This window comes from Micropterus salmoides, unplaced genomic scaffold, assembly GCF_014851395.1.
Source record: "Micropterus salmoides isolate LMB-PRFRI ecotype aquatic unplaced genomic scaffold, ASM1485139v1 Ms_hic_scaffold_20, whole genome shotgun sequence".
In the NCBI taxonomy this organism is placed as follows: domain Eukaryota; kingdom Metazoa; phylum Chordata; class Actinopteri; order Centrarchiformes; family Centrarchidae; genus Micropterus; species Micropterus salmoides.
In genome coordinates, this window is record NW_024041151.1 from 15178073 (window position 1) to 15205105 (window position 27033).

A 27033-nucleotide genomic window follows, 5' to 3' on the forward strand; every position below is an offset into this window, starting at 1 on the left:
CTGGTTCCAGCTTTTCCAATGCGAGAATTGGCAGTTTTTTCTGTTTATAACATTGAATTGAATTGAATATCTCTAAGTTTTGAACTGTTGGTCAAACAAAACAAAACATTTTTAAAGATCACATTGGGCTTTTGTAGACTCTAACTGGCATTTTTCACAATTGTATAGATTTATTAAAAATTACACTAAAGTATATATGAGTTGCATTTGATATATCCGTCAAACACATTTCATTAAGACAGGATAAAAATACGTTAGATTATTTTGTATTGTATATATTAGATTATTTTGAATGTGTTACAAAAATATAGTCTTGTGGTAAAGGGGCTTTCCTTGCCTATATCCTGTATGTGGTCTTCGATTAACTCGCGAGATCATCTGGCTCGCGGAGCTTTGGCTTGGCACGTGTGCTGTTCTTTTCCCTTTTTTTTTTTTTTTTTTAAGTGTGGCTCTCAGCTGCCGAGGCGGACGATGATGATGATGGCGGAGCTGGTTCAGGGACAGGCCTCGGTGGCTCAGCCCGGAACGAAAGATGACTTCGCAGACACGATACGCCGGGTCCGACAGGTAAAATGCTCTTCAGAGGACACAAGTGTAGTGCTTTCCCACAAACTGCCTGTCTGCATGCGGTGCAGGGCAGGACTTTGGTCGGAGCACCACGGACCCCCTACTACAAACACACCTCATGCACCCAGCAAGCTAGCAAGCTAACGTTAAATAGCCGAGACAGCATAGCTGGACAGATTAGAGTTTACACGAGACAGAAGACTCGTTAACTAATGGTGTCAAAGCTGTCGAAACGACGAGGCAGGCCTGGTCTAACGCAAAACAAGAAGGCCTCTTATAATGTCGAAGTTTGTGCAACTTTAGTAAGTTTAGCCGGCACACTGCAACCTGTTGTCAAGTCACAGAAGTTGCAGTTAGCTTAGCTTGCTAATTTACTATCACAGGTTGGATACCATGCAGCCTGACTCACAACACGACGAAAGCTAATATTTAGTTTAGACATGAAGCCTGAACAACCGGGCTGACACGCTGTCAGAAAGTTAGCTTGCTAGTTTTGAAGACCAAAGTTAGCTTAAGTGTAATTTCCCCAGTTAAACAGACACACTGAGAGCTCAGTCGGTAACTACATGCGATAACATATGTCCCTGCTTTTAACTTCGTAATAATAATAATAAGCTTGTACATCAAACATGCTGGTATCTCGCACATAATAGGAAATCTAGCTAGCATAGCTGGTGTGCTAGCTAGCTAGCGTGTGTGGTACTATGTGTCCTAACAGGCAGCGTTGGAGTAAGGCCATGTAATGTAACGTCATCTGTTCAGATAAGCCCCCTCCACTCCTCCTGTTGAGCACACTTGGATTTTTCCATTGCTGATTGGAAAATACCTGAAAATATCATTTAAAATTTGTGATGTGCGGATGAAGCTTAATGAAACGCTTCTTTCTGTTTGTGCCGGAAATTATTTGAAGCTTTGGGGCTTCAAAGACACTTATATTTTGTGTCTTTTAAAACTTGTAGCAGCCCTTCAAAACCACTCCTCACTGATTATGACTGCAATTACAGTCCCAAGCGTTTTTATGAAATCTGTATACTTTTCTTCAGAACTGCTGCATTAAATATTATTATTGTGCAGAATGTTACAGTAAAATAACTATGCATTGTCCAAAGAGCCTAGATATAAAATATTTTTGCTGATCTGATCTTAAACAAGTTTCGGAGCTTCAGTATCACCCACCCATCTCTATTTAAAATACAACCTGCCTTTCACTGCTCCCCTGTTGAACGGGTATTACTTAATTTCAAATAGTGTCTGTAGCAGAGATGGACACTGTAGTTGGGTTATCATTAAGGTAGTCAAATGTAGAGCACTGACTGCAGTTAACAGTGTGTAAACTGGACTTTAGTCATACAGCTAGCAGTTGAGCTTTCCCATGTGAAGATTATAAACTAGGTACAAATTGTGTGTTTGATCCCCATAATATGTATGATGATAAAAATATGTCCACAAATATCTTATTTATTACACGTTATTAGTAAATGTGAGAATATAGGTACATTTAGTCTAATTTTTAATTGCACAGATATAAACATTACATGTCAAGTACATGTTTGCTTTTAAAGCCCTCTATAAAGTTTTTCCTCCATTTATGTATGCTCACACCTTGTTGTTGACAACATCTTAGATTTGCCAAAACAAAAGCTGCCATTGCACAAGTAAGATATAAGGGATTTGATTGTGGGCTTTAATGTAATTCTTGCAACAAAGAATCCTTATAAAATATTAATTCTTATAAAAAGCAAGTGACGACTGCCACATTTTCTTCAGGGTTGATCTTATAAGTTGTTCATTTGGGTGTTCCTAGGAAGTTTACACACGATATGTACTTTATAGAAAAGGGAAGTCATTTTATTAAGCATGTTATCATATGACATTGATGTGGCTTACGTTTAAGAGATGGGCTAAAGTTGAAGCTTTGTTCTAATGCTTCTTTACACTGGTCTTTGTTCCCCTCAGATGCCGTTATAGCAGTCATCAGCTGCTCCTTACTCGTGGGAGGTGACAGTGACTGACATTTTAATTTTTAAGTTGCATGAGCAGAAATTGCTTTGCAATATGTGTCGTGTTAACTGTGCTTCTTTAAAATTAAACAATTATCAGAGTAAACAACAAAAGCAAAGCATACAATTGTGTAAAGGTCGATTAACTCATTAGCCTAAATCACCAGATGTTGACCTCTGCAGTAGAACTCCCATTTGCTAATTATCGCATTCTGCCTGCTGCTTCTGGTCTGTTACTTTGTTTTTGTTTTTTAAATTCCCAGTGTTACTAAATGTTCCCACTTTGATCCTAAACATGTCAGATATTTTTGTCAAATATTAAAAACCTCCCTGAGTGGAAGTCAGAGTCATGAATAGGGTAGCTCACTGATGAAACGCTTGCGCCACAGCACCCAATTCACAAGGTGTACCTGGACCCTAAATATAAACTATACATTCTGTTGTGACCACATGTCACATAATTTAATGCATATTTATTTAAGTACATATTTTGAGCCTTAAAGTATGAAACATGACAGATTAGTTACTATTAAAGGTGCTTTTAAACTTTTTAACATTTGCTCAGCAAAGATTGCATTCAAGAAGTGAGTTGGTCTTGTAGGCCAGTCCAGTCCAAAGTGGTGTTTACCCAGAGGCCTCAGTTGACATCGAGGGGTTTCTACTGTAGGATAGACTGTTTGTACCAGGCAATTTGCCACGAAATCCACCAGACTGCATGACTGTAAACGTGACCCGGCTGCTGCAGAACAAATCTATGATTATATGTGGCACACTTGCATAGTAAATCTTGTTTTTTTATAGTTATTTTGGGTGCTTGGATCCTCTAAGCTGGCAAGGCTTCATTTATATTTATACTCAGTGTAGATAACCAGTGTGAACCAAAACCATGTTTATGCCCAAGACTGTGTATACACTAAACTGGTTATGTAATTTTAAACAACTTCCCCACTAGCATTTCCCGTTAATTGTCAGAGACCTCTGCCCTCAATGAAACAACATAAAAAACACTAAATCTCTCTTTCTTTGTCCTCTTTTCAGTTGACAAATAACGAAACTGCACATCACAGCCAACATCTGGTAAGGAGTGGGACAGACAAAAACCTGGTCAGTCTGCGCCCGTTAACCATTTGTTCTTCCCCTCTCCTGCTCTTTGTGATAATTCTCTCCTTTGTTTTTAATGCATCTGGATTCAGGATTTAGTTTTCACATTTACATAGTTTTCTCTTTCAGGGAAATATATACAGTATGTTGTCAGACAAAGGAACAAATAAAACTCATAAATACTTCATGTTAACCAGCAGATGAAATCATTATTTTACAATCGCATAGTTGTCTGACAAAATCACCATAAATACAGGTTTATAGCAAGAGCTGTGTGGTATGTTCGGCCATATTGACATTTAATATGGAAATAATTCTTAACTTTAATGCCACACAGCACCCTGCCTGTAAATGGACGTATGCTATTGTTTTTCAAATGCTGTTTTCTCCGTACATACTAAACATGCAAAGCATTTGTTTTAAGTTTTATCCACTATGGAGATTGTTTTGTGAAATCTGTTTTTGGGTGAGGCTTTGTGAGGATGGATGTAAGCGTTTGAAACACAGTGTTCATGATAAACCTTTGACTTGTAGCTAGACTGGGGGAGTAATATTATCAATATTATCAAAACCACCACAACCTACACCCATACTGTTACAGACAGATAAAACACACATCTGCCCAGCTTCAGTGAAACAAAACTAACAAACGTTGATTTCATATAAAGTTTAAGCAGTTCCTTAAGTATTGACCTAGTCTAAAATGCTTTTAGGCTGCTGGACATGCGTAGCTACAGTAATGTCATGGAAAACAAACGCCACACCTGCTTCCTTTTCTGCTTCCTTATTTCCATTGCACACCTTACTTCCACTGATGGGCTCTGAAGTAGATAATCATCCCCGAAGGTGCTGGAGAACTCTAATTGCCGTCGCTATATTTTCAAAAAAGAATTTCAGTCAGGCACAGATGTCAATTTTGTGTAATTTTCTGAAATGCTATACTGTATGGAAGGAGAGGTGGCAGATTAACAGGGAGTGGAAAATGCTTTTGGTGCTCTCGTGCAGTGTAACAGAAGATTTGAATGTCCATCAACGCAGAACACAAGCGTTTTTACTTAAGGTCAGCAAGTGGATGGTTTTGAAAACAGACATTTGTTTTTAGCTAAGCTGTAATGCAAAGAAGTGCAGTGTAGAGAAATGCATGTCTGGGGTAGCCAGAAATGTACAGGACACTAATTGTTTATTGAGCCAATCACGTATTGATATCTACAAATATAAAAACTGACTTAATGTTTAATAGTACTGTGTTCTTACATGACATTAACAGGGATAGTTCAGGTGTTGAGCCTCAATTCTTTTTTGCTACTGAGACTAAAAACTGTTGAATGAGTACTCCTTTTGTTTACTTTTGATTGATCAGATTTTCTGCCTATTTAAGACTCATGTATTTACTGTAGGCAAAGTTCTTGTACCAGATGCTTGTGACATTTGAGAGACTTGGCCTCTTTTCAGTTTGTAGAAAAATGTTATTTGTCAAAGTAATGAAATTAAGTATGGTACTGAAACTTGGGCATTGTATCAGCACTAGTATAAAAAAAAATTGGAACAGTATAATACAGTTAAACATAAAACTAACAAACTACTGCTTGTAAAATGACCATACAATTGAATCAACACCTCTTTGATACCACTTGATAAAAATCACTTATCTTTTCCGTTTTGCCTATAAGGAATATGGAGCTGGAAATGTATCTAAAAAAAAAAAAAAAAAAAGTAGTTATCTCTCTCATACCTGTTGTAACTTTTTAAGGCAACTCATCTACTGGCAAATCGGGGCTTCTGAGATGTTGTGTGCCATGATAATCTGTTTCATTTGTCAGCAAAAGCATAAAAGGGTTAGGTCAGTCAGTGAAAGCTGGTACATGACAGATGTTTTAAGGAAACTGTGGCAGATGCTTCAAGCTGCTGTAATATTGTGCAAAGTGCAGTTTTCAGCTGCTGTCAAAAAGATAACTCTTCACAACAGATTACTTTGTCAAGGTCCAACTTCACAGCAAATCTGATGCTTTTAAGAAAGAAAGTGAATGTCTCACACGTATTATGAAGGGCTATCCAAGATGTTGTCTTGGAAAGGAAATGCACGTTTAAAGAGAATATCATCAAATATCTGCTTTTCACCTTTTATTCTATCTGTCTTACTGTTGTGTCTCCAGATGGTAGCAAAGATGGGAGGAGACCAGATGCCTAACATGAACAGTTCCTCTGCGGTCATAGACCCCTCCCTGTACGGTTTTGGAGGCCAAAAACGTTCACTCGACAATGGAGGTAAGCCTTCATTATAAACACATACAATACTACTGGTTCATGTCTGCAGAATATTATATATATATATATATTGATATATTTGCAACCACTCTGTCGGTTGCGTTAGTTTTTATCCTGCAAATCCATTGTTCTGCTATATAAAAGCTTTTTAATGTTTTTATCCCCTCACTGTAGAAAAGAGATTCTCTTATTCTGGACGCACACTAGATAAATAATTGCCCCCCTCCCGACAATCGCAGGGGCGTTCCCAATCTGAGACGGGTTGTTAACAGATTATTGGTCCAAATGAGTTTAACGGTGTATCCAGTTTCATTCTTTTTTTGTTTATCTATGCCAAACATAATACACACAAGTTCAACTAGCTAACGACAACACTCTGCGTCAGTGTTTGACTTGTATGTGAATTCACATTTGATCACACGAGTTTCTGTGACATCCCAAGTCCCCAGAAACGCCACTATGAAATCATTTAGTATAAACGCCAAGTTTGTGGTTGTGCGTCTTATCTAAATCATCTGGTGTGTTTGTTCTTATGATTTAAAACATAAAAAATCAATTATGTCTTTGGTGTGCCTCGTTTTTTTTTTTTTCTTTCAAAATCTGTTCAAACTGGGTGTTTTTGTGTTCCAGCCACACTATAAAGTTTAGCCTAAACCTCTGACTGAATTGCTATTTTGTTTAACTTCATCATCCAAGCTGTGACATTGCCATTTCTGTTTGGGAAGGGTTGTTATCTTGTCCTGACCAATCAGTAGCGAGTGACCTACATGCCTAAGATATTTTCAGTCGACACAAAAGTTGCAACAGTTGCTTGGAGCAGTTACCTTTTTTAAAGTAATTTTTGTAACTCAACATACAAACCATACACTTGCGTCAATCTCGGCTTTTTCATGGCCATTTTTCTGGCTCTGGCAGAGATAGATGATGTCCCCATTCTTAATCTTACTTGTTCTGATCGGTAGGTTTGTTGTTTTTGTTTTTTTAAGCATCAAAAAGCCACTGAGCACAACACCATACCTAATTTAAGAGCTTTGTGTTATATGTAGCCATATTGAGATCAACCATACTATAGATGACATAATTAAGAGTATTTTTAAGTGCTTCGTGCAGATATTACCCACAGACCTACACTAGATTCAAGCCAGTCTGACTTAAAGATCCTGTATTATCTGTGTTTCCCATACATACAGACCACCACATATTAATTTTTGATTTTGTTTTTCTGTTTAAATTGGGTAAACTCCTATTTCATTGTAGAGCAGCGATGAGTGCAGATATTGGTTCAGCCCCTCCTCTCGCTCTCCCTCACAAATACTACAGCCACTTTCATACAGGGATCCCACAATAAACTCTCAAAGAATATCCACCAAAATGCAAAATTTGCTTATTCTGCGTTTATACTAAACCAACATTTGTGGCCTAATCTTTTAACCATGTGTGCTATTATATAGTGATCCGGCTTTCCGGAACCGGCAGCGTAGAATAAGACCGTTATATAACAATAACACAACCCCGGCATGTGTGTGTGTGGCTTTTTACACTGACATCGTTCCGTCTCTGTGACTACCGAGCAGCAAATTGCTCACGGGGAAAATAAGGCAGTCTCAAAGCAGCTAATGACAACAGACCCATTTGTCCACAATCCGAATCAAAACATGATCATGCTCTGAATCAGTCGGGAGTTGAATGGTTAGTATCATGAACACCAATGCACAAATTTGACTAACCAAGACTAACTTAACGTTAACTCTGATAACTTCTATCTCTCAAGTCTATGTTCTTTACACAACCCTGTCAATATGTTATTACAGACCTTCAAATAAGTTATTAATAAGCGAGGAGCCTAGCTAATAAAGATAGCTATGTTAACGGTAGAATCCAGCTGGGTTGTCAAGGTTAGCACGCTGTACTCAGCTGCTAGTCAAAGTCAAATGCTCATGCATTCAATAGAAGTTCAACTTTAAATAATAATATAGCTCCAATTTATAACGGAAGTTCTCATTACACTTTTCATATTGACCCGACCATTTCCACCATGAGCAAGCACTTGGTGACAGTGACCAGGAAAAAGTCCCTGCCTCAACTGGGTGGGGGTGGCAACTCCCCTGTGGGCAACACACCTTTTTGGAATGCCACAAATCCGCCACAAAACACAGCAATCGGCTGTATTTTGTTCACACACAAGTTACCCATAAGGCCACCTTCCTTAAAGGGTAATTCTCAGCCGGTAATATGCAGTGCAGTGTGGCTGTGTGTGCTAACCAGAGGTGGAAGAAGTATTCAGGTCCATTACTTTAGCAAAATTACTGATACAACCCCTTGTGGAAAATACTCCACGACAAGTAAGCTTAACATTACCTTGTTATGAATGTTTCTTTTTAGTTGCTGCCAAACAGGCCATATACCACAGATGGGGCTATGTAGGGGAAACACTGTGAAACTGCATTGTAGTAAGAAAAGTGTAATTCTACCTCACTGTGCCTTGCACGCATAACAAAGGTTTGATCCATTTCATATTCATGAAGTGGAAACACTAGTCATTTATCTTGTCGTCCTCTTATCTTGTCAGAGTTGTTTGTATGACAGTTCAGCCCTGAATGCACGGATAGATAAATTGTATGCAATTCTGGTTTAGGTTTGTTTGAAGCATTGTCATTGTTTGCAACAATTTGTCCTCAGTGGGTGTTTTTTTTTTCTCCCCTCAGTCAAGGTTGTTGCAGAGTGTGGGGGGGAAAAAACAGAAATTATGTCTGTGTAGCACTGCTCTAAGCATTTAATTATCAAACGTACAAGTATACAAATGGGCAAAAATGGGCATTCATGTTTGGTCATCCAGGTTTGTCCCTGAATTCAGTACACCTCCTCCTTTATATTCATAGCTGTTCGATTCTTCCAGCATTAACCCTGGTGCATTTCCAGAAGAAGTGAAATCAGTGCAAACAACCAGAAAATTGATTGAAGCTGCTAGATATCAATTCAGGTGTTCACATCCATGGCAGCACATCCTCCACTGACCCTGCAGGACCCTTGCTTAGTGCTACCTGTCAAAATTCAATTCCTGACCAGCAGCCACTGACCCGGCTGCTGCCTGTTTCTTTTCTGAACGGCTCTGATTGAAACACTCACAGTCCTGATTACCATGCTAGTGAAAGTCCCCTGCTGTGGATCAGGCAAGAACACGACGGATTGGCAGGACCATATCCATCTGCTCCCTTCCCCTCCAGCCCTGACTCATTTTGCTTCATTTTGCTGCTTCCTCAGCTATCACTGACTAATCAAATATTTATTTTTAACCATGATCTCAAATTATTTCTCACACGTTAATTGGTTTGCTCTCCTCTCACTTCTGTCAGTAGGGAACCACCTCGGTGCAATGGTACATCAAAGGTGAGCGTCATTTCTGTGTCATTTTAATGCACTTTGAATGTATTCCTAGTCTTTTACTCCATGCCTCAGTTAGGTAGTTTTAAGATGACTTATTCTTTATTTTCCGTAACCATAAAGCCTTTCAACATGTGTTGCTGTGTGTTACTTTCAAAGGCTGTCTTTCTCCATGTTTCAAAATTGAGTTATCAATTTGCAATTATCACATTATTTGTTGGCTAGTTTCTTGATCCATTGCCTAATTGCCAGGTCTAGAAAATATCAGGATAATAAAAAAAAGAACAAAATTTCACATATCCAAATCACTTGGTCTGTCTGACCAACCAGTCCCTCCAGGATTTCGCGGTGCTAACCCTGCATATTTAAAGCAGCTTACCGTGATTATTTCAGCGCCTGCAATTGGCCTGTCTCAGTGATTTGTCTCGTCTGACGTCCTCCATGCGTTTCTGCCTCTGTGTGTCAATCACAATTTCCTTTATGTTTGACGACAATACTGCACATTTTGCAAAACTGTTTTGGTAAATATCAATGCTGTTTTTCAGTGTCCCTTTTTTTGTATTAATTTTTTTTTTTTTCTGTAAATGTGAGAGGTTGGCTGCGACTTGTAAACAAGGAAGTGATGAGCTGACTTATGACAATGTTGTGCTTGGAGAATTAAACAATATTAACAAAATGGTTTTAGAATAGTCATTTCTAGAGCTGAAATTAGTAGTGGATAAATTGCTTAGTTGAGCAATGGAAAATCAATCTGCAAACAATTTTGATCTTTTTAAAAAAAAATTTTTTTTAGCTAAAATGCCAAAATCACTTGTTCTAATTAATATGTGAATATTTGCTGGGTTTCTTCTGGGTTTTTTTTTTTTTTTTTTTTTTTTTTTATAATGACAAACTGAATTTCCATAGATTTTTGGATTTTGGTTAGTAAAAAGAAGCCAAATGATTGATTAATATAACCATTTAAATTCTTGTTTTTTTTTACTTTATGCATAAGTTGGTTTAGAGAAAGGGTAGCCTAGATGTAGGTGGTTCTTGATGTTATTTTCTTTGAGTTATTGATCATGTCCTAATCTCTTCCAGGGCTCTTGCGACAGAAGACTTCAAAGTGCCTGATAAGATGGTGGGATTCAGTAAGTAGCCCTTCCGTTTAGTATAGTCAGTATTAATGTTTGACATGAAATCGTCAGTATTGGCATTCTACTCAGTTTTTGGGTCACTACTTGGGGCCCCTGTCTAAATTCAGAAAGGCTTAAAACTGGCCCTTTCTCTTCCCCCTCCTCCATAGTCATTGGAAAAGGAGGAGAGCAGATCTCAAGAATTCAGCTGGAATCGGGTTGTAAGATCCAGATTGCTTCAGGTAAGTTCTGACTAAACGCATTATCTAATCCCCTTGTGTCTGCTTGTGAATATCTTAAAGAAATCAACTGCATCCTCAGAGGCCAGAAACATGTTTCAACTAAGAGGCATGAATCATAAACTGAAAGTTCAGCGACAAACTACATGGAAAGTAGCTATGTGGCAGTAGAATCTGGGTCCATTTCACCTCGTGCAGTGGTGTTGGAAATGTCTGCCATTTGTAAATTATCACAATGACTTTCAGACTTTAGGCTCTTCCCCCTTTCAAAATTAAGATCCACATTTTATACAGGGTTTCCACTAGGTCGTAAAAAATATAAAGTCTAAAATTTCTAAATTTAAGGTCTTAAAGTCTTAAATTTGTACACGTACTGTATATCTTGATAGTTAAATTAAAAAGAGGACGGTGGTGACCACGGAGGAGCTGAGGTTAGTAAAGCAAATTAGAGATGCCAATACAGACAGGGAGGTGGTTCTCATGTTGCCTATTTTATGTGTTAATTTCTACAAATGTATAAATTAAATAACTTAAGACACAAAAGGCAAACATGAATAATCCTATCTGTAATATTTCTGAGGTCATATTAACAGTGTTTTCCTGCCTTTATAATGTGGTGAGGCTCAAAACATCTTGGTGCTGTGCCATGAATGTAAAATCATTGTGGAGAGCATCAAAACCAAACACATGACTTTTCCCAGATCTAATGGTTATAATGTTAGAATTCCTACCTAGTAGACTTCTTTAGCCATTTAGATGAGATTAATGTTTGTGTGTTACTCCCTCACTCATTCACAAACTAACGCTAACTTGTTTGTATGTTTATTTTTCAACAGTGCATCTAATCTGTTTAGTAGTAGTTGAATTTGAATACATTTATTTACTTTTTTTCTTTTTTTGATGACATGATACAGGTCTTAAATTTCATTCATAATGGTCTTAAAGTCTTAAATTTGACTAGGTGAACCCTGTTTATAGAATGATTTGGCTTACCACATCAAGTTTTTGACAACTACATGTAAATGTCAAACATTCATAAGCACTGTACAAACATTTCAAAATGTATTATGGAGCCTTGTGGAAGTGTTAATCTATTTGTCAGCAGTTATATCTCCTCCTGTGGGCATCCACTAATGGAAGCTGGTTTATAAATAGTAATGAATGATGATATAATACAGTTGTAGTAATATAAAAGGTCTTCATAGAAGTTGTAATTGTTGAAAGATTAAAAAAAATAATAACTTGAAAAGCCCTAATGGCTGTTTACCGCTACATTATAGTAGTATGCAAACTATTATAAACGTTTATAAATGCGTGTCATGTAGGTTGTCTTTAAAACAAATACCCTTTTTGTTTTTTGAAAACACAAAACATTAGAAAAACGTAAATGTACCATTTTAAATGTAAACAATATTAAACAGCTTTTTTTTTTTTTTATGATGAAATGTTGCTACCATGATGGCATGTTTGTGGAGATTTTGTCTTGCCACCTTCATCAAGGTCAAGCTTAATGTTTATTAGTTTTGGATATATGTTCCACATTGGTTTTGAAAGAGTATAATAGTTTCAAAACTATGGCCGAGAGGGTGCACTCTTTGTCCTGGTGGTTTGAGGCACTGACCCCAATCCTCAACATTGCTGGTTTGAATCCAACCAGGGACCTTTTGTTGCATGTCGTTCTCTCCCATCATGGTCTGTCTCTCTATTGTCATCTAATGAAAAAAGGCTTTAAAATGCCCCCAAAAATGATTTGAAGTCCCTCTTTAAATAAAAGCATGTTCAGCTCCTTCACTGTTCAGAATAAAGTATGTGCAGAGTAGGGCTGAATCGTTTCCAGCCCTACTCTGCACATACTTCATTTCACTTCAATTACTAAAAAGCATAACCAGTATTTGCGTCAACTCTTCGTTTAATCCATATAACTATATCGCACAATGTTTTGCACAGACATTACTGTCGCATATCGCGCTTACGCTGTGTGAACTCGACGAAAGTGTCCAAAGTGTGGGATTATTTCAAGCTTAAAGAAAACAACTCTGTAAAGTTACCGTCCGTCCACATAAAACGAAACTTATGAAATATTAGCCTAGCCTTGGGGGCGCAAAAGTACTTCTTAAACGATGCATCGATGAAATACTCTGTAGAAGCTCCGAGTACTAAAATCATCGTTAGTTGCAGCCCTAGTGCAGACTTTGACACCAGAAAGCTGTTTTCACATTCATCTACTGCAGTGAGGAAGTTTTTCTGTGCTCACCTTTTTGAAAGAAAAAAACTCTGAATGTAAGACCTGTATGATTCTCTGACCAATCCACCATTGTGTCCCTGAGCAAGACACTTAACCCATTGTTGCTCCAGAGGCTTACAACCTCTGACATGTATAGCAATTGTAAGTTGCTTTGGATAAAAACGTCAGCTAAATGAATAAATTATATGAATGAACATCAGAGACAGTGTGTAGCCGGTCAAGGTTGAGTATGAAGCTTACACAAGTGTTTTGTATTGAGCTGAATTGTGTTTAAGATTTTTGTCATATATATTTACACAAGATCAGTAAAATAATAATTCTGTTACAGAATTACATTTAAATGAGTTTACATAATGAGGCCAGAAGAGTAGTTTTACAGTTATTGCAGTTGTCCTTTTAGTGTGTTTGTAAAAATGTGTAGTATCTCTAATTTTGGTTTTGTTGCAGACAGTGGAGGCATGTTGGACAGGCCCTGCACACTGACTGGGAGCCCAGAGAACATTGAGTAAGTCTCACCTCTCAACTTTGACAGACTTACTGAAACTGCACAATTGGGGAAAGTGTGTCCTATTGTTGTGACACAGAGGGCATGAACTCAAATCTCTTTTCACATCTCCTTAATCAGTCACTGAATCACCTGAACACCTTTCACATTTGACAAAGAGAAATGTGACACAAATGTTTTTGTGTAGAGCCTGTAACTGTGGTGATGAATGTATTTCTTGGTGCTCGCTCCACCCCCACAGGCAGGCCAAGAGGCTGTTGACTGAGATTGTGGAGCAGTGTCGGTATGGGCCAGGCTTCCACAGTGAGATGGACGGCAACAGTTCGATCCAGCAGATCCTTATCCCCGCCAACAAAGTCGGCCTGGTCATCGGCAAAGGAGGAGAGACCATCAAACAACTGCAGGTCTGGTAGTAGGCCACGCTGAACGTATAGCAGTTGCTGTTAAGTGGTACATTTGACAATGCTACTTTTCATTCTTGCTGTTTTAACATTTTACTCACCAGTAGAGATTGCGGATATGTCAATAAACACAGCTCTACAATGTGTCTGCTAAGGAGCAGGTTTAATCAAGTGCAGTTGAACCCAGTTAATTAAATCACAATCTTGGCAGTGAAAAGTAAATTATAACTGAAGCTCTAGTCTTCAGTTTCCATTATAATGTAATTGCATTGCAAGCATAATGGTAAGCCTCAAAACCTGGTTCTAAATTAGAACTAAAAAAGCGTGGCGTAATTTTCACTATGACTAGAAAGTAGATTTGTCATTTTACAACACATGGTTATAAAACAGATTAAGTTGTAGTTCCCTTTATTCTCACTTACAAAAACAAAAATTATAAATAGATGGTTGGATAAATAATAAGCCATAGAAATTAAACAATTTTACATGGTGCTGAGGATCAATTAAAGACTCTTGTAGCCTGGGCAAAGAAGCTGCTCTGGAGTTTGGTGGTACAACAGTGGATACTTCAGTATCTTTTGCCAGACCGCAGCGGGGTGAACAGGCTTATGTCACTGATGGTAGATGGAAACCAATGATCTTCTACCTCTGTGTATATTTTCCTGCTTATTCTGTCCTTTGCCAAACATATGCCTGAATTCTATGATGTGTGTTTCTGGGTCTGTCTGATTGTACCCCTGCAGGAGAGAACAGGAGTGCAGATGATAATGATTCAGGATGACCCCATGCCCACTGGAGCAGACAAGCCCCTGCGAATCACTGGGGATCCCCACAAAGTGCAGGTCAGTCTCAGACAAGCTCAGTGTGTGCCGCCATCTTTCCAGTTTACACTCAGTTTTACACATTTTTTGCCTTTGGTCTTCCACTCACACATCTTTGTTTTTTATTGAGTGTATCTGAGCTGGATTTGTGTTATGTTTCCCATGCAACATTCCTTGTTGAAAGTTTTTTTTTCTTAAAGATTTGGTGTCTTTTGATCTTTATAGCAAGCCCGTGAACTTGTAGTGAAGCTTATCCGAGACAAGGACCAAGGAGACTTCAGGGTTGGCAGGGCAGACTTTGGATCCAAAATGGGGGGAAGCAGTCTTGATGTAAGAGCGTCTTTTTTTTTTTTCTTTTTTTTTCCTGCTTTTCAAATCCTGGTCAACTAAGATAACGTGTTTTTTTGTTTGTTCGTAAACTCATTTTTGTAATCTTTTCTGAATTCTTCTGTCATTGTCGTCCAGGTGGTTGTGCCCAGATTTGCTGTTGGCATCATCATCGGCAGGAACGGAGAGATGATCAAGAAATTCAGAATGACGCCGGGGTCAGGATCCAGTTCAAACAAGGTAAGAAAATAAAACAAGACCTGATGTTAGCAATCAAGTAGAAATGTATAATATCTAAAGCTGCTTTTGTAGCTGTGCATTAAGGGGTTATGTAGCTACAGAGACTACCATCTGCACGACCACAGTCTCTGTTTCAGTAAAGTGACAAGGCGAAATCGAAGTTTACCTGGTTGTAAATCCATGTAAATAAGCATGCATGTACAGAAGTACATCTTCTGTCGATGGTATTGCAAAATGAATAAAAGAACACTAATACGGTTACGATGGGAAATGAAGGGCCTAATATGGCCTGATCACAAATGATGCGTCCATCTATTGTTGCCATGGTGATATTAACAGGTGAAATCAGATGCAGAACTAAAGCAAACCGTACGCCGGTGGCAGGATGCCTGTTAACTCCATGCATCAAGAATGAATCCAGCTTCAGTCTTAATAAAATCTGTTACATTTCAAACGTATAAATAACTAGAATTATTGCGTTAGTTAATGAAATATTTGTCTGTGTGCATTTTCATCCTTTTAATCTTGAAAAGCACTGTTCATCCATGCACAAAAAATGGATAATGTGTCATTGGTTTGAGAATAGGAACAAGTTTGACGTAGACTTTCTCATCTGGCCTGTCTTTGTGGTAACCTGAGTACTTGATGGCCAGTGCCATCGGAATTCATGGGCAGTGATATTTATTCCCATCCAGTCATCCAAAGGTTTAGCATTTGTTTTCTACTTGTTGTACGTGCTCACTTGTGCTGTGAAATCTGCACCTGCAAGCATTAAAGTTTGAAGATATCACCAGGTTTTGCACCTTTATACTTAAAGATTTAACTGCTTCCATGTGCTTTAAATTACAAGTCATTGAGCAGTTAAAAGACCTTTTTTTTCCCTCGTATTTTACATCCAGATGATGGAGTCAGTCCTGACAGAGTTGCTCAGGTGATGGGCCAGCCCGACCACTGCCACCATGCGGTCCACCTCATCAATGAACTGGTTCAAACTGCTCAGGTATGTGCTTCTGCTTTGTCCCCACTGTTTACACGGTTATTTGGCTTTTAGTTTGAAAACAGAGTAGTGATGAGTATTGTCAAGACACATAATGTTAATAAAAAGGAAAATAATACACCCCAACATGGCAAGGTGACTTTAGTTTAATTTCTACAAACGTTTCTTACAGAGTTTTTAAAAAACGGAGACTTGGAGAGTGCCATGGTTAAAAATCCATCAAATTATAAACTTTGCATTTTATCTAAAGTAGTATTAGCTCCCTAAATCAGTAGTTTTGTTTTTCCTTGACCTTTTCAGCAAACAATGTCAGAATTCCTTGTATTAACTTTATTTCCTCCTGGTTCCCGTCTTGTAGGAGCGAGATGGGTTTGGGGGTGTAGTGGGACGTCGAGGGCGAGGTGACTGTAACATGGGAGGGCCTGGAGGACTGCAGGAGGTGACATATGCAGTTCCTGCTGACAAGTGTGGTCTAGTGATTGGCAAAGGTATGAACACGTTTTCATAAAGTTGATTTAAACACCTGTTGATGCTCTAAGCACCTTGGTGAACCGGTTTGGTCATGCTTTATATGTACAGCTAAGATTTTTTTTTTTGTTACTAGCTTGTATTTAAAAGAAGCTGGGAAGTGTGTGTGTGTCTGGTTTCATCTGTTTCTCTCTGTGAGGTCTGCTTGTGCTGAATTTTGGCACAACTTGCTGTTCCAGAAATAACACAGGCTTCATCAATGTGAACACTCTTAATAAAAAGAGTATATCCAACTCACCAGATTGCCTTTTCCCTTTTAATAACTGAATGCCGTGTGGTGTTCTAACCTTGCGTGAAACTGATGAGGAGGAGGGGGTGAATGACCACCCTCCTATTCTTCCTCCAGGGCTCATGTATACAGCACAAGTGGCATTCATTGGCTTCACTAAGGGCTTAATGACGGGGATAATGCGTGTAATGTGACATTAATTGTTAAAGGTGCATAATAACAGCCCTCAATCATGTGGAAGGCTGCCTGGCATCTAATGAGGGTCTTTCAGCCCAATAGAGTGCAGCGAGGGCATGAATAGAAGGAATTAGCTTATTGGCTATTCATGCCCACTCTATTGCCAGCTATTTAAAAGTCATTGACCATTGCATTGGAAGGAGCTCTCTGTGTGTAGTATGTGTGCATGCACGTTGCCTTGGTGTGTGTATGTGCGTGCATTGGTGGGCGGGGTCGAAGGGGGCCTCTTTACCTAAGATAAAAACATGGCAATAGAAATGTCAAGTGGCTTTTGTGCATGTAGTGGGGCGAGGGAAACAAATAAACCTGGGCGTTGCGTCCCCCTCTCAGTGCATTAGCATATGAAGTGGGCCAATATGGTGGAGATGGCGGTGGGTCTGGGTGCTGTCAGTCGTCCCTTAAAGGGTGCTGTGATTAATATCTTTACGATGCCATATGCAGCCCATTGCTCCTCTGTTTTGACACACACACACACACACACACACACACACACACACACACACACACACACACACACACACACACACACACACACACACACACACAGCAAGCCACCCACCAGTCTGTTAAGACTTTATTACAGGCGTGCAAGAGTCATAACAAGCATCCTAACACTTTACTCATTTTTTACCTAAAAAAACTTGCATGCAGTTTGGTTAGTTTAATGTTGAAATTTGCTTGTTTGAAAGCTAGTAAGTGAAGTGGACCCTTTTAAAGTTGAAAGATTTCTTTGTCAAAGTGCTGTTTCTGATGTCAAGAATTAAATTTCACACGATGATTTCATGATGTTAAAATTGACTTAAAGCTAACTTAACATTAATTAGATTGGTTTCTGGTGTTTCAGTTCTCGCTCTCTCTCGCTCCCCCCCCCGTTTTTTAACTCTCACAGAAAAATGAGAACTAAAAGTGACTAAATGATGTTGCAAAGAGAATAAACTGCATGTAGATTTTCATCTCGAATGTAGGGCTGGGCGATGTATTAGTCGTTATTGTCTTTAAGTGGAATTGTGATGTGATAAATGTTTTTACAAAATTAAGTTACCAAATGAACGTTAACAGTAGTTAAAAAGTAACAGAGTTAGTGAGGTTTTTGTTTTCCTCAGATAAAGTGTAATGTGACATTTTCCTAATATATATGCATATACTTTGCAGCTCTGGCTCAGCAGGTACAATGAAGAAGTAATTTGTAAAGCACTTTAGATAAAAGTGCAGTTTAAAGCCATTTACTCTTTTGAATCTCTTAGTATACTTGGATAGCTTGAACTTTATATAACAGAAAACACTAAAACAGAGTAGCAATTGTTTTTCATTATTTCCTCTATAAAATGTCAGAAGATGCCCATGACAATTTCTCAATCCCAATGTGGCATCTTAATTTTCTTTTTCTGACAAAGCGTCAAGTCCCAAATATTCAGTTTACTATCACATTAAATTAAGAGGCTTGTTGAGTGGCGACTCTAAAGCAATTGTTATACTTCCTGCAATTACACGAGGGACCGCGTAACAGGAAAACCGTCATCAGAGGGTGTACGCGTAGGCTCTGTGTAGACTGCATCTGCACACGTCTCAAATTTCGTCTCTACGCTACCAGACTAACAGATGCGCATGTGTGGAACAAGTACGCCAGAAAGTTCTATAAAAAGGAGTCCTCCTTGTCCGCAGCTGTCCACGTACGCTCCAAAGTATATTCGAGGCTTAAATCTCCCGTAGGTTTGAATGGATGTCTTTCTGTAATATGACTGGCGAGCTGTCCAGGGTTTACCCCACCTCTCGCCCAGGGTCAGCTGGGATTGGCTCTTTTGACCCTCTAAAGAATAAGCGTTAAAAACTAATGGATGGTTGGATTGACAATTAATGTTTAACGCATTGATTAATCAACTGATAATTTCAGCTGTAGAGAAAACTTATTAGAGCGCCCAGTTAACGCAGTGAAAAAACATACAAGCCAACAAAACAAACACCCTGTCCCGATAGAGAGTGAGAGTTGTTAGAATTTGAGTTCATCGAGGAAAAACAATAAGAATCAGCATTATTGTCAGGTATGTGTACACATATGAGGAATTTGACTCCAGATTGTGCATTGCTCACAATGTGCGTGCTTATACAATAATATAATAATAAAATCAGACACAGGCTCCAGTATAGAGAACACATACATACACACTATAAACAAAAACAATATAGACAGATTGAGACATGCAATGGATGTAGGAGTGAATTACTATTATTACACAAGTGGAACCATGTTTTAACTTAGAGGATATTTAAAATGTCTTTACTGATATATTATAAAAATACTCTTTTTATCCATACTGCACACCCCTAGTTTGCCTAGAATGTGTTACACATTCTGTAATGTTTTCCCTTGAGGCCTGAGTTTTCCCCACCAGCAGCTAACCAGTCCCTTTGCTTTGCCTTGAATGCTGTCACCAGTTGCACTTTTGTGTCCCCTTCTTTTCTCCAGCTCACTAAACCAGCCTCATTAATAAGGCCTGTATTATCTGTCCTCACTACAGCCCAGTCCATGAAATGAATGGTCAGGGTCTTCATTGCTCTCTGCTGTCTGACTAGAAGAGCTCATAATGGCTTCATTAAGGCAGAAGTTTCATTTGGTTGACAATGGGTTAATGGCCCATGTGCAGTCTGTTGGCAGCAAGGAATAGGCTACGGGAGGGGTGAAGTTTTTGATGAGCGTTTTCATTCGGAGGTCAGCCTGGGTCATCAGAGTGTCAGCCATAAGTGAACAAATGTGTAATTGATGTTGGGACAGCCCCGGTGTCCCCCCCGGGAAGCACCCTCAGCCTTTTTCGTTCAGATGGGTATTGTGGGTGGAGGGGGAGACTAGATGCCCCCCGTTCACTCCCTCCTCTCATCACAGAGGACAACACAGAGTCAAGAATGAAAAGGGTAAAAGAGACAAACGATATCCCAGAAGGAGGATACGCTTCAATTTTGGCCCTTTTCTCCTACCAGCTATGTTTCATTTCTCCCTGCTGGTGTAATTGCTCTCCCCACACGCCGGGAAGCTGGCATCTGATGCCGGGGAGGGGGGAGGAGGGAGGTGTGTGTGCAGGAGATGTCTCCTTTTGTTTCCTGATTTGCATGGATGTTGCCACCGAATGGTAGATAAGTGGTGAGCTACATGCTGGAGTCTTCATAAGGTAGCACTATCACACCACTTTAGTCAAGTGAGTCTAGTGGAGAGGTGGGAAAGATTCCCACATTAATTACTACAACTTTGGATGGTTGTATAATTACAGACTTGGTCAAATTAGGGTTAAAAATCCTGTGCAACATTTTGGTTTAATTACATAGAACAACAGACTTTGGCTGACGTGAGGCATCCATGTCTGTTTGGTTTCAGGTATTTCTGTATTGGGGTCAGGTTATGCAAGAAAAGGACTAGTTCATGCACCACGTTGGAAATCAAAAGTGTTGATGGTGGTTCTGAACTGCCACACTTGAAGGCAGAGTGAAAAGAGGGACAGACATGATGTTTAAATACAAGGATAACAGCGATGGTCTCATATTAAAGCCATTCATGGTGTTGCACTCTTTTGTCCATACAAATCCTCTGACTGTACATGTATACTGAAATTGTGTGAAGAATGGCAGGGGGAGGAAACCCTGCATACATTTCTACATAAAGTGGGCATGATTGTCAGATTGTTGGTTTTAGAATGTTCAGGAAGACGCTCCCTAAATTCTGCCACGAGAAAAGTGTAGGAAGACAAGCTTTTGGATGCTTTTTGCCATCTGACATACAGTTCAGCTCATATGTTAAAACTGAACTAAAATGTTGTGAAACTCTTATGTCGGCCACATACAGAGACAGTTTTTGATTGAATGATTTAGGACTAGGAAATGGTGATTTAATTAAACAATGAACTGATGGAGAAAATGAATAATTTAACTTGGTGTTTTGTGATAACAGGTTTTGGACAGTGGGTCAGTCAAGATCAGAAGTTTAAGGATGTTATCTTGCACTCTAGGATAGCTTTCAGATTTTATATATATAAAATTATATAATTTTTTTTCACCAATGATTGAGAAATGGTCGACAGGCTTATCAATAATAAATTGTGACGTTACAGCCCTAGTTAAATATTCCCATCACTTGATGCTTTTCCAGGTGGGGAAACCATCAAGAACATCAAAGAGCAGTCTCGTGCCCATGTGGAGCTCCAGAGAAACCCGCCTCCCAACACCGACCCCAACATGCGCATCTTCTCCATCCGAGGCACCCCTCCGCAATTGGAAAAGGCCCGCCAGCTGATCGATGAGAGAATTGGGGTAGGTGGTCTGGCTCTTGGCCCCATCCCTCTGTTATTCGCCCAAAACACTATTGTCTGGTCTGATATTCATGAGCGCACATGTCAATGTGGAGAGCTGCTGGGGTGAGCTCTGCTGCTGTGGTCCTGGTGGCCAGCAGGATGTCACCAGAGGTTAAACATGAAGAATCCATCAAATGGACTTAATGGAGTGCATCAGCGCCCAGCCCTGCCCTCTGACCTTGCCTGTTGGCTCCCTTTTAAACACAAGTGTGGTCTCTCACTCGCCTCCCTTTCTCTTCACTAGGGCCCAGGAATGGGGGGCAACAGCAGCTTTGGTATGAATCCCTACAACCAAGGACCAGCCACTCCTCCTCAACAGTAAGGTTCAAAGTCTCATATCAAAATGTGACATGTTGAGAAGATTTTCATGCATTTCTGGTGAACATCAGTTGTCTTCAGATTGTCAAGTTAATCACTGACATTGAATTGTCTGTTTATCTTATAGTGGGCCTCAGACATTCATGACTGGAGGCTGGGGTACAACTTTTCAAATATGGCAGCCTCAAGGCCAGCAGGACCACAGTAAGTAAATGCACAAAGAAAAATTCTAGATCTAGGTGTTGTAGAAAAAATGCTGCTTGAGCTGTCTGACCTGATTTTTAAAAATAAAAACACAGCAAATCAAGAAATATGACTCTGAGGGAGCGAAAAAAATTGCTTCTGAAAGCGCAGCCAGGCTATTTTTATGCTGCAGTGTATTAAAGTCGTCTGCAGGCTGTTAAGAGATGGTTCCCTGTGGCTAATCGCCTCTTTCCTGTACGGACAGATTTTAAATTTGCTATCGATGGAAATCATTAGGAAATAGAATTGCAGATGAGGGCAGGAGGTGAAAGGGGGAAAGCAAAACCCATTCTCAGTAACTCTGGTGGTGTTATCTGTGTCTGGTTTCAGGTCACAATGGATCCCAGACGGGCCAGATGGACTGGGAGCAGTATTATAAAAAGCTAGGCGAGTGTCACCCAGAGACAAAAGGATATTTTGTTTTAACAACCATCTCAACGCCCACTTTATTTTACAATCTTGTGCCACAGAAGTTTAAATTCTCCTTTTCTTGTGTGCACTTTTGTTGTTTTTTCACACACGCCTGATGAAATCATGCGTTTACTCGCCACATTGGAAAGAGTATTAGCGTAACTCGTGCATATAACTCTAACCCTGGGCATTAAAACTGTCAAAGGGGAAAAGCTGTATTTAAAAAGACATCTTCTATTAGTAGCTGCGGTGTTTTTAAATGTTTCAAGCTGTTTTTCTTTCTGTTTACAGGTCAGCAGAACCAAGCTCAGGGCACTGCTCCTGAATACAACAAAGCTTGGGGTGAGTAATTTATTATGAGCTCGGCACTAACACATTAAAGGATGAGTTTAAGACCTGCAAATGTGACTGAAATATCTTCCTTACTCTTCTTCCCCTCCCCTCTTCAGGCCAGACAACTGGTCCTGGATCTCAGCAGACCTCTAATCCTGACTACAATGCCTGGGTTGACTTCTACAGACAGCCGATGGCCTACTTCAACCAGGGCGCACAGCAGACACAAGCTCCGGGCCTTCAGGTGAGAAGTAACGGCCTCTACAGTGTTCGACTCTTTTGCTCTATGTTCTGACAGTACAAATCTGTCAGGATACTGCCACCAAATCCCATAAAAAGACCAAAACAAACAATGTGTCAGTACTTCCTGACTTCCATACCCTGACTCAGCCTCAAACCCATTGGCTTCATCTGAAGACAAAAACCTGTCTAAACAAGTTGTATAATACTATGCTAATAATACATGGTTTCAATTCGGACAAAGTCTGTCTCTTCCTAAAACAGCACAGAGGTGTAATCAACAGAATTAATCTGCTGCTTTGGCTATAACTCAATTGTTCAGTCATTTTCCAAGCATAATAATGCAAAACGTGTGCTAGTTCCAATTTCTCAAACGTGAGGATTTTCAGCTTTTCTTTGTCATTTAATTGAAAACTGGTTTATCTTTGGGTTTTGGGATTGTTGTTGGGGAAATTGTAGTGGTGTAGTTTTTAGATATTTCCTGACTTTTAGAGAGAAATTGATTTAAATGATATCATCAGATGATGAATCGATAATGAAAACAATCATTAGTTTCAACCTAAATTGTGTATTCATTATGAGATTATTTTCAGTATTATTTTTATATTTTACTCTGCATTTTGTCACTCCCACTTGCATCCCGCTACCATAATTACTATATACTACATGTCAAGTACCCCTACATGGACTACAGTGGACCTCTATGGCACAATACATGGTTGTTGGTTTTGGTCTTTTCATGCTATTTATTGACGTTAAGAAAATATGGACCTTTTAAACTCCAAACAAATCTCAGCTTTCTCCGTTGTTGTTTTGTTTTTTTTTGTCTGGCACCACTGGGGTCAGCTGTAATGTGGGTAGATACTGTGAGAAATACTGAACAAACTGTTTTTTTTTTATTCTACAGGATCATTAGAGAAGACGCCCAGGTGAAAGACTTGAATCACGGAGAGGATGAAAACAACCCTTTTTTAACAGGGGGGGTTCTAGATTTACAACGCCTTGAAGACTCTTTTTCTTAGTGAGAAACACTAGCTGTAGAATGACTTATATGATAAAGTAATATTTCTAAAATCAGGAACATTTATTTGTTACTAAATGCTTGTGTACACTGTTATTTTGAATAGACAGTATCTGGGATCCCTTTTTGGACTTGAGAGAGCTGTTTTCGTTTTTCTATATTTTCCTGTCTTTGACTCAGATTGTACCGCCAAAATGAACCCAAAAGTTGTAACATTTCAAACGGCAATATGATCTATTTTTTCTAGTTATGTTGAAATGAAACCATGGTTATGAGCTTAGCAGTCTTGAATACAGTTTGTCAACATGTCATAAGATGTTTAAAAAAGTGTGTTAAAATGTTTTCCTTTTACATAATTCAGTGAAATGAAACTGTGATGTTTTTGTTACAGGAAATGTATTTTTGTTACAAGACTTAAAAATAAGGATTAATGTCAGCCAGTGGCAATAGTTCTAATTTAATTCCTGTTGTGCATTTGTATGCTGTTTTTCATTGTCATTTTATTGTACTCTGGTTTAAAAAAAAAAAAAGGTGCAATATCTTATTTCACTTTTGAAACAAAGATGGGTTCTCTAATATTTTGACAGACTTTTAACTTGTAGTTTTAAGATGTGTTTTTTTGTTTTTTTCAAATGGAAAATGTCATGGATAATTTATTACAATTATCTGGTGATAGGATTTAGGGGGATGTTGCAAATAGCTTTTTTGCCTTTGCTACCTTGTAAAACTATGTATATATGCTCATATATTTGACTGTTAATTTAAAATATATATGTTTCATATATATATATATATACTTATAGAAAAACTATTTTTTTTTTTTCCTGTGATCATCGTTGCAGGAAAATTGTCCCTCTGTTTCTGTTCTGTTTTCATACTGAAAGTGTTCAAAGATTGTGAATGTGTGATATGAAATTTGATGTTGCATCTTATTATGAAGAAAACTAAGAAGTGGTAGATTTTTGTGTATGTTCTGTACCTGAACTATTCAAGACTGCTAAGCCATTGTACTTCTACCTGTGTAATAATTAATGTAGTATTTTATGTTTTAAGTATTATGATCAAAACTGTCTTATTTGGTACCTCCCAGTTCACTAACGCCCCACTGAGTCCTCGCTGTGGACTCTGTGAGGCGTTGGACTCAGTCCAATGCTAATAACTTTTTAATTAATTTTTTTATTTCTTTGTGTGATCTAATATAAATGTTATAAATGATACATCATTATGGAAAAAAAATATTCTGGTAATGTCATTTCTTAATGAAAAGGGATATAATTTCAAAATGTCTAATTATGGTGTTTGTTTTTTGTTTTTTTTCCTTATGTGTACAGTTAACCATGTATTAAAAACATCCAGACTACCTTTATTGTGTACTGTTGAACATTTGGATGTCTTTCGTTGTATTCTGATCCTCAGAAACTTTCTGAGAGCTATTGTGTAATTACTAACAGATGATACATGGAGGATATATAGGACAACTGTATGTTTTCATGTTGTTGTTTTTTTTTTTTTTTTTTTTTTTTTAAAGCATAAAATATATTTTTTCTATTCTCCAGTCTATTGCCAATTCTCAAATTCAAATAAATTTTCCACAAGCCTCTCTTGTGGTTGAGTTATACTATCGGTACAAGTTCTTAATGTTCCTCTGCTACACAATTAGTTTAATGCAGTCTGAAGTACACTTGAAGATGCATGTGTTGGTAAATTGTCAAACGCTATCACTGCATCACATCTTAATACAACTTATTTCTGCATCTTCAGAGATGTTCATCTCTGTGTACATCTCTCATGCGTGTCCTTAAATATTTTAAACAAATGGCACGTAATTGTTTTTTATGCGTGTTAATGAAAATGAAATCTGTCAACTGCGATATTGAAGAGGAAAAATGTGTTGAAATGGTGGCAATTTTATATGAAGTAGAAGAAGAAATGAATGTTGTCTGCCTTCAGAAAATTGTACAGTTGCCCCAAATTATATATATATATTTTTTTAACCCCTGACTTAATGTGGGTTTTTGGTATATGAGCACCATCTTTAATATCACAGACTTTCACATCTGTCTGGCATCAGCAGCCACATTTGGATTAGTTTCTTTATAGCCTGTTAAAATTTCAAAATACACTATCGGGTGTGGTTTCAGACTCCCACAATCAAAAACTGAAGTCTGCTATTTCTCAATTTACTCAGACTGGTATTTAATGTTTGGTGCCACTACAGAATTGGGTTTGTTTCTATGTTTTCTGACAAATTTCAGTCTGTGCAGATTTCCTACACCTCCACATGTCTTTGCCTCCCTATATAACATTTCCATCCTTTCCCTCCTTGCACATGTTAACTGTCCAGCAGCAGCATGTCCCCCCTCAGGCTCCTGTCCAGCGAGATGTTCGTCTCCACCCCCTCCAGAGCCCTTCCAGCTTTGTCACTGCACATCTTGGGACTCAGCAGGGGGACTCCTGCCACAGTAGACCCTGCATGGCTCCATACCGGCCACTGTATTGATACGGTGCAGCTGTTTCCAAATCCAGCCCTTGATTTTGATCCTCTTCCCTTTTTCTAACACGCTGTCCCTAAGGACACTTCGGACCTGGTCCTGTGGGCGTCTGATGTTTTAGTTGTTCCTGGTTAATTCACTGAGGTTAACATGCATGATTATTATTAATAAAGGCTGTTCTTAGGCACCTTTTTCTCCTTCAGAGGTTATTTTTTAACCCTCATCATTTTAAACAGGCATTTAGAACCGAATACGATGTGCTCAGTGTCAGGGACTGTGGATGGAAATTGTAAAGCTGTGAGGCATATTTGAGATTTTATGCTGACTTGACAAGTAGGGACATGATTACAATATTATGCAAGTACAATATCTATACTATCGGTACAAGTTCTTAATGTTCCTCTGCTACACAATTAGTTTAATGCAGTCTGAAGTACACTTGA

General features: G+C 38.7%; 1 protein-coding gene across 1 annotated transcript; it reads left to right on the forward strand.

Annotated features, from left to right (window-relative positions):
• The first annotated feature begins 415 nt into the window (after positions 1-415).
• fubp3 (far upstream element (FUSE) binding protein 3) lies at positions 416-25698 on the forward strand. The gene is given in 21 exon segments (XM_038733367.1): positions 416-567; positions 3606-3644; positions 5822-5933; positions 9287-9320; positions 10395-10444; positions 10600-10671; positions 13361-13418; positions 13660-13822; positions 14563-14661; positions 14866-14970; positions 15106-15166; positions 15169-15207; positions 16107-16207; positions 16563-16692; positions 21331-21491; positions 21777-21850; positions 21978-22054; positions 22424-22480; positions 22796-22846; positions 22954-23081; positions 23985-25698. Coding segments are annotated over 21 exon segments (1716 nt in total). The 5' UTR covers positions 416-471; the 3' UTR covers positions 23994-25698.
• Positions 25699-27033: the final 1335 nt, after the last annotated feature.